The sequence below is a fragment of the Glandiceps talaboti genome, chromosome 7 (genome assembly GCF_964340395.1).
Source record: "Glandiceps talaboti chromosome 7, keGlaTala1.1, whole genome shotgun sequence".
NCBI lineage: Eukaryota > Metazoa > Hemichordata > Enteropneusta > Spengelidae > Glandiceps > Glandiceps talaboti.
The window spans coordinates 27,947,893-27,957,516 of NC_135555.1; the positions used below are offsets into that span (position 1 = coordinate 27,947,893).

Genomic DNA, 9,624 nt, shown 5'->3' on the forward strand with positions numbered 1-9,624 from the left:
TCCATCTTCTCAAGTCATCCATGGCAGTCCATATATTCATCTTCCATTTATGCAGTAGACGTACGTATACAGCGACAGACAACGACATGTAGTACAGACAGCAAATACACCCAGAAATACATAACCATCTTTTCTTCTAACTTTCTTCCAACCAAACCTCTCAAACTGCAACAAACCACTTCGACCAAACCAAGCATACTTCCAGAAAATCTTCCATCCGCTCTTCTTTCTCTCACCAGGTCACGTATGTAGCACAGAACTAAGTAATACAGTGTCAGCAGGCAAAGGCATCGGGCATCCATCTTTTTTGTAGCGTGAGCTGCGGTCAAAGACGGCTTTCACAACGGGATAACTCTCACAACTCCAGGTGTTAAATTCCAATTGTCAATGACAACCAATCACAATAAAGGCATCCCCGAACCACCAGCTTTGAATTGACATTTTGGCGGGAAACCATTGTCTATTATATCCACTCATAGTGACGCGAGGTATTGCACCTGTTGTATTGAGAAACAGCCAATCAAAGTGCACAGTACAAATTGTTTTCTTTCTGTGAATTTACAAGTATTTCAAAAAACATCCTTGCATAACATACACGGGGGTTCACACTACACTAATAAATTGTCTCGAAATGCAAATACGGAAATTTGGCAATATACGTTTGCGAAAGTGCTCAGAACGCAGAAGTCGGGATGTGTTTCCCCCGTTTGAATTACATTCCGTAAGTATAACATGTCATAAAATGTAAATACGATCAGTACGATTTCACCGGTACCTGCAGCATTGAACGTACATTTATTGACAACACAATTCAGTATCACCAGTACCTCTGTTGACCTGTATTGAAAGGATTTTTTTTGAGAATTTATACGCTGTCAGTCAGATTTACTGTCTTTTTATGGTGACAGTTTTTACATTATTGATTACTGAACACGGCTTCAGACTTATTTGTTGTCGTCTAGCTTATATAAAGTTTCCATCCCATAACCATTGACTCCTCAACACGTCATCAATATAATTTAGTAAGCTTATTTATTTTTTTACAAAAAAGCTGACGCAAGTAATAATCCCAGAATGTAATGTAAACATGTGTTCCATAAATAGTTCAGACATAAACGTAACTGCGATTTTCCATATCTCTATGTTAACGTCGCAGTTTTTACAATCCGGGATACAAGAAAACATTTTTAGTTGTATTTCAGCAATTGCATTATTTTCCTCCCGTTTAAAATCAGTTATAGTCTATATTCTATGTTTTCTCTTAATCCCAGAATGATTTACAACATATACAATAAACTATTGTATATATTATATTAGTTTCAGTGCACACATTTGAGGGCGTTCTACATAATTTAAGATAAATTATACAGGGGATTTCTTCAACATATAGTTAATGCTAAATTGATAAGATGTCATCTAATTGTTTATGCATCAAATATTGGGCTTGCGTTATGAATACCAAGAGATGGTTAAGTTTCCTTGGTAGTATATATAATACTGTAAGTACCGTTTACATTGTAATATACTGAGGAAAGATCTAAAAACGCAGATAACGACCGTTTAAAAGAGTTATACGTTACAATATAATAATAATGTCGCTATTTATTACGCGACTGAGTGCACAATTTAACGCTTTGATTGATAATTCACGTTTATCAACTAAGGGAAAAGTCACTCTTTAGTATAGTCTGGTTTTCTTTGAGTTATGTTCAAATGTCTAGTATTTGTTTTTCATTGAGCGATCTAAGATTGAAAATCACCAAAGTTGCGCATCTATTTGAACCGCCAGCAATTGTTATCACATCGCCACCGAGCGGCAGCGAAAATGAATGCTACCGAATATCATATGTGTACTGTATGTATGTGTTCACACATTAGTATATATCTGTGTAAGCTACACAGACTTAGGAGACGGGGCAGGTCACCGACACCATGGGCACTAATTGCGGTTAAAACAAATGTTATAATAAATTACAATAGCCTTCACTGAATATGAGAGTGTAATCTCACTCGTCAACATATAAATAAACAGTTGATACAAAACATTTCAATACAAAAAGCAAACATGAATTGACTTTCAAAAAACACCACCGGATCAATTTCAAATAATTTACATGAATACAGTACGTTATTCTTAAATGAAATTACGTCTCATTTTATCAAATACAAAATATGAACAGGCGATTTAAATCGACTGGATATAAAATGGGACGACTTTTTCTCAACAACAATAAATGTTACTGGCAAGTTTAGATAGAGTATAACATAGCTATAATAAAACTGCCGTGGAGTTACCGTACACTGGAATAGAGAAAAGAAAGTTCACGTAGACAGAATAAACCCGATAGCTTCAGACAAAAATACCCACACAATTCACAAATATTTGTTAACGATAACTAAGCAAATAGTTGAACTTGATAATTCACGGAAAGCAATGAATTCGCAATTTGACGTAGAAATCCCTAGAAGGAGAGTCTTTTCCCTAGACGGACAAAGCTATGTCCCTCCTCACAATTCTGGCAGACAAAAACACGAAGTTCGAGAGCAATAAATCGAAGGATGTCAGTGTTTATAGAACGTGGGAAATGTTGGCTGTTTTAGCAGTGATAGCAAACTTATGTGACGTATATATCCACTTATATTACCTTGAAAATTATTTTCTCAAGACAAGCTTCTTTGTCAATGTTAACAACATGTACTCAAGGTAAGATAGAAATTCTTTTCTTGTCAAATAAGATATCCAAAGGTATATATTTTCAATACTTTCGCTGATTTTATTCTCCAAAGTTGTGGAGCGTTGTTTGTACTATGTCTCTACATAGAGTAACGTATCGCTGATCAAAAGACAACCCATAAATTTATGTATGATTAATTTCTTTTTATCATTTCAACATGGAATCGTGAAAAGATTGAAGAATTTAACAAATGGAAGACAGAACTTGAACTGAAACAGAAGGGGGTTTATGACAAACAAGACGGAGTAGAAGAGAAACTCGAAGATCATGAGAAAATAAATTAAATACTTGACGGCACTCAACAACACTAACAAAATCCAAAAATGAACTCGTACAGAGAAAGAGATCTGAGATAAGAGAGATAACAGTCTTCATGAAAACAACCTCATCAATTACTTTAGTCCGATGGGTATTGTTTCAAATGTTGTACTTGGTTTAATCAGGGTTCAGAAATATTTGTCAGCAATTATTCAAAACTAGTGACCTTACGGACACGCGTACGTGAGCTTAAATGTCATATGTGACTGGAAGTTTGTATCGCACTCCATCTTTACCTCAGTCGAAAATTTCAAGTCACGAATTTCACGTTTGTGTTTGGAACAAAAGCTTAACACAATACATTGGTTCAACAACAAAGTTGTATTTAGCTTGTATCATATTTATGAATACACATATAGTATGTGGGCATATACTATATGGGATACCGATAAGTGTGAACAATTATACTTACACAGTGTGTGGGTATACTATATACTGTTATGTATATGAACACATATATACGGAATATAGATATCCAAGTATATGGATACATATATGCATAGCCATGGTATGAAGGGCGCCCAAATTTGTTTTTACTTTACATTCTTGTTTTTATTCCAGTGGTTTACAATGTAATTACGTATTACTACTGATCTTCGCACGCAGCTGATAGACCAAGTAATAACACCCGAATCACTCTCATATCTCATATCTGACTCAACTTCTGTATGTACGTACCAGGATCACACTTGAACTTTACAGGGAATTAGCTCAGACTACACACAGTGTTTAAAGATCTACACTGGAAATCAAGGCAAACACCCAGCATAGTACCTCGTTCATTGACTTCCCGCGAAGCCAAGTCTCCCTACCAAAATCTGAAGTGCCTGTCAGTCCCCAGTGTCCTTTATTGTGACGTCCGTAAAGTCTAAATTTACATAACGCATGGCCAATGGCCAAATAATTAATGCAATCCATTTACAGTTTTCATGGGCGTTATAATGCCCTAAAAGTAATTTTAAAACATTGATGAATGATCACTATGAATCCTAGATATTTATGAAATGCAGACTGTCGTCTCATGTATTCGAGTATGCTTGGAATCCTGTGTGGTCTGAATCCAATATCCTTGAGACAGTCTATTGACCTTTCAGTCAAACTAGGACATGCGATGTTGTTAAAATATTAAGTTTACTGAAATATAAATATGTCATCTGTGACATACGTATGTGCCATTTTTTGACTGTCAACTGCCACCTGTGATACAAAGGCCATCTCATGACACACAGATCTACATTTCATTCATTTGTCTTTGTAACTAAAACAATCAACTGGATTTCGATTGACAATGTAATCATACTTGTTATGTTGATAATGAGAAGAACTTCTAGAGTTTTCAATTAATCACTGACAACAGTGGCCGTTCTATTAAATCGTAATCGTCGTGCGGGTGAAGTTTGTAAATCTGGTGCTGGAAGAGTCAGCCCGTGTTTTCCTCTCCTTAGAGTGTCGTTGAGGGCTCCCTACTGTCGCCCTGGTGGACATAGCAATCACGGAGCCGCGCCTCTGGACCCAGCCTCTGGAGAGACAAGGCCCGTGCTGCGGAGAACGCGATGTGTTCGAATAGCAACTCACTTTCAGAAGTCGAACCAGGGGCATGAGGCAACAATTCTGGTGAAACCCAAAAATGATAATGATATCCAGATAATAAAGGCCCAAGTTAGCTATGAGTCACATTTACATACTTACTTCTTTATTTGTAGTTTATTTTAATAAACTCATTATACACGTCTACACATATTTGTTATTTTGGGTATGTACTTGTACACTTTCCGGTCTTTTAAAAAATGAAACATTTTTAACAATCGCAGAAAAAGTTTATATAAATATGGAAGACTCCAAAAAAGAATAAAGGAAAAGAAACTATATGGCTAGATTTTGTCTGTAATGATTTAATGGAACATGATCATGGTGCATGCAAAATCGACGCTTAGTTCGCTCGCGACAGCTGACGCTTCGATGCGTGACGTGCTGCTTGCCGTGCTCGAGCTCGAGCAAATGCATTCCTTGCTTAAACTTCCCTCTCCTGAGAGCGTCGTGGAGGGCTCCCTACTGTCGCCGCCAAGACCTCTCTCCAAATCCATTTCGACGAGCGAATCAGGTTGCGAGATTGGTGTTCGAAACAGGGGAAGCAAGCTGATTCGCTGAAAGTCAGAAGTCCTAAAAGCAAGATGGCAGCCGCCAACTCCACACACAGATAGGCCTAGACCTAGCGCGATTAGCGTCCACCCCTCAACAACTGGTAATGCTGACATACAACTTCACAGCCTTTATTTGACACGATCAACAGTGGATGACGAGAATACAATGTGGAGAAACAACTATCGGTAAGTATTTTGGTGTGTTACTGTATGAGTATTATATCAAGCTTTCTATGTGCTGTTAGGTTTATCTTTATTGACTTTAAATTTAATCATCATCATGTTAATTTCACTTTTTAGCGCCAAATTTGACAGCACTGTCAGCAGACGACAGATAGACCAAATCAAATTTTCAGTCAGTTCTGATGTATTGTTGGTTGATACTTGCGTGGCACATAAAAGTCGCAAAGTTGCGTTAATATCAAGCATCATGGAGTTCAATGAAGCATTACGACTGGCTCTCCGACGATTTGATCCAACAATTTCTTTAAAAGATCAACAGATAAATGCGATCAAAAATATTTACGATGGCAATGATGTAGTTGTTGTCCTTCCAACCGGATATGGTAAATCGATTATATTTCAGTTATGGCCATACATTATTTCTATGAAGAAATTCGGACACTGTGACCCATGCAGGTGTATGGTTCTTGTTAGTCCTGCTTGCATACGGAGGAATTCGGGACTCGATTCTGACAATTGTCCCTCCCCTTAGATTCAAGTCAGTAATACAGACTCGTGCACCGTCATGTAAGCAGGACTAGGTTCTTGTCATCTCTCCATTAAATGCTCTGATTCGCGACCAAATAGATAAGATCCGTGAAAGTGGTTTACGGGCGTGTAGCTTAGATGCCAGAACTTGTGATGTCACTGATGATGGCGAGGTGCAGTTGTGTATGGGAGACCACTTTATTGACATTGAAAAGGGGAACGCCAACATACTATTTGCGCACCCAGAGGCAATCGTTTCGAGTAAGAAAGGTCGTGCCCTACTGTTAAAACACAGAGAAAGAGTTGTAGCCGTTGCTGTCGATGAAGCCCATTGCTGTGTTGACTGGTGAGTAAAACTATGTTTTTTGATAGTCCTTGGGGATGCCTTAAGCTTACTGTTATTTATAACTGTAAACATCAGAACAAGATGATGGAAATTGTATACATGTATCTCACAGTAGTGTCCCATTTTTAAATTTACCTTCATGTTTTAATGTAAATTTGGTATGTAATAGATGGTGAGTAGTATAGAAAAGGAGAAAGCCAGCTCACTTCCATTTTTATCTATTATATAGCCAAATAAAGTCTTGTTCTTATATTAATAAATGTATTAATATATTTTTTTATATCTATATAACTTATTAAAAAATAAAATAAATCTTATACATTAAAATTGGTTAAAAAATGACTAAATTTATTATAGTTGTTATAAGTAAATTAAACGCTTAGTGACCTCACTATCAAGGTCAGGAAGTTCAATTAAACAGATAATAATATATATGTATATACATACAAGTGTACCATAAATTCAAAATAGTGACCTCATTGTTAAACCCCTTAGTGGCCTCATTGCTACTCTATTATTAGTTATATCAGTCACGCTGTTATGAGTTGGCTAATCACATACATTAGTAAAATGTATCTGTCTAATTGAACTGCCGCCTCAGGTCACAACTGCCGCCTCAGGCTACCACAGGAATGTTTAAGCATAGCAGCGTAGTATGTCACTATAGCGTAGCTGCATAGCAGGGCCAGTTGACTAGGCTAATGCACTAAACATGTTTCAAATGTCACAAATATTTTCACTCCTTTCATACTGTTTCTAGGTCAGATTACAATGGTTACCAAGGTGAGGATGTTCAATTAGAGAGATAAGAATATATATGTATATACATACAAGACCATTAATCGAAATGTCAAACTACTGTTCTGGATTTCGGATTTGTCTTATACGAGAGAATTGCCTCACTTGTGGTAGGTCGGCACCAGAATTCAAATGTGTCAAGTGTAATAAACGCTTTCAACATAAACATAATTTTTTAAAACATTTAAATATAAAACATTCCTGTGAGAATAGAAAACGTGAATATCCTAATGAATGTTTAACATGCAAACGTGTTTTTCCTGAGTTTACTTGCGGTAAATGTGGATTTGCATATAAATATAAATGTCATTTTAAGATACATTTAAAGAGAAGTACACCTTGCATTAAACAACTTAAGAGAGATTATATTTGTGAATGTGGTGAAGAAATTAAGTAGTTATTCTTCGTTATATATACATAAAAAATAAAAGTTGTAAGTTTAACAAGTTTTCAATGTTTATAAGACTTACAAGTTAAGAAGAAAAAAGCAATTGAACTAATAAATTTATATATGAATATTAAAATCTTTTGATTATATACAATATGACAAAGATTTTGAACCCACGCACTAAGCGAATGATAACAGTTGGCGGACGTGTATACAATAAGCTTTTACAGAATGGCGATTTACAGCATTTGCCTAGGATTTATATGACAAAGATTTTGAACCCACTCACTAAGCGAATGATAACAGTCGGTGGGCGTGTGTATAATAAGCTTATACGGAATGGCAATCTACAGCCGTTGCCTGAGAATATCTTACATTGGGCAGTACCTAGTGATCTCCCCCGACCATTAATGGAACAATATATCATTAATCCTATTACCAAACATATGATTAAAATAGGAAATGATACGTATCAAACTTTTATTAATAAAGGATATCGTCATGTTAGTGGTGTTTTAATACCACCCAAATACCATGAACTCGAGAGAGCTTTTAGAGGCTACGTTAAGTCATATGAAATTTATATTACTGCGAATGAACCTCATACGCAATTAATTGAAAATAAATATTTAATAAAAGAACTTTTAAAACAAAATTTAGAAGATCAAGGTGGAATAAAAGCAATATTAACCTTGAATATAAAATTTGCTAAATACAACTTAAACGTAAGTAACGTAAACAATATGGATACAGAGATAACAAATAATGGTTATTTTAATAGTAGTCCATTAGTAATTACAAATACTGATCAAATAGATGAACAAATGAGTGTAAGTTTCGAAAGAATTCTTGAGCACATCGCTAAATGGCTACGTGAAGGTTCTGGTTGGCAAATAAAAACACTTCTTAATTTTTATGTAAATATTGTAAGACAAGGTAACTCGTATATAAAATTGCCGAAAGAACTACAAAACGCAATGAAAGGCCTCATTAACATACAAAATAATGTCATTGAGTGCTTTAGATGGTGTCATTTAGCGTATAAGTTTCCAGTCGAAATTAATAAAAACCGACCATCTAAATACAAACAACATATTAACGATTAAGATTATAAAGGAATAACATTTCCAGTAACCATAAAACAAATACCTAAAATCGAAAACCAAAATAATATATCGATTTCCGTATTTGGTTATAATCACAATAAGATGAAACAACAAGCATATCCAATTTACGTTAGTAAACAAACTAGTGAAGATCATCTTGATTTACTACTAATAACTCACGGTGATAATCAAAAACATTATGTTTGGATCAAAGACTTTAATCGATTCATGCATGGTATAACAAAACATAATGGAATAAAACATTTTTGTAGATATTGTTTGCAACATTTTTCGACCATAGAGATTTTAAATCTGCATAGTCCCATTTGTTTTGAAATAAACAAGATGCAGGCTATACGGTTGCCAACCGAAGAAAATAAATGGTTATCATTTAAAAATTATCCAAAACAATTAAATGCACCATTTGTTATTTACGCCGATTTTGAATCTATAACCGAAAAAGTGAATACTACTAGCAATAATACGGTATTTACGCAACATTATCAAAAGCATGAAGTATGTAGTTTCGGTTATAAACTAGTCTGTTGTTACGATGACACATTTAGTAAAAAAAGTGTTATTTACAGAGGGCCAGAGGCATCCAAGAAATTCATGGAAATGATGTTATCGGAAGTTGATTATTGTAAAGATATTAAACAACAACATTTTAACAAACCTCTTCGTATGAGTAAAAATGATGAAAACTGTTTCCAAAAAGCGACGCAATGTCATATTTGTGAAACACCATACGAGAAAGATTGTACACGAGTCCGTGATCATTGCCATATTACTGGTAAATACCGTGGTTCAGCGCATGAATCTTGTAATATCAATTTTCAAGTAACAAAGAAAATACCCGTTATATTCCACAATTTAAAAGGATATGACAGTCATTTCATCGTACAAACCCTTGAAAATTTTAATGAAAAGATTAGTATTATCCCACATTCTATGGAAAAGTTTATGGCTATAATGGTTGGTACTAATTTAGTCTTCATAGATAGTTTAAATTTCTTGAATGCTTCATTAGAAAAACTCGTTAATAACACAAGTGATTTCAAATACACAGAACAGGAATTCC

The 9,624-nt window shown here is 35.1% G+C and overlaps 1 protein-coding gene across 1 annotated transcript; it reads left to right on the forward strand.

Moving 5' to 3' along the window:
* The first annotated feature begins 5,624 nt into the window (after positions 1 to 5,624).
* LOC144438147 (uncharacterized) lies at positions 5,625 to 7,060 on the forward strand. The gene is made up of 3 exons (XM_078127177.1): positions 5,625 to 5,760; positions 6,005 to 6,251; positions 7,012 to 7,060. The coding sequence occupies exons 1-3, from the start codon at positions 5,625 to 5,627 to the stop codon at positions 7,058 to 7,060; spliced, it is 432 nt and encodes a 143-aa protein (XP_077983303.1).
* The last annotated feature ends 2,564 nt before the right edge of the window (positions 7,061 to 9,624 follow it).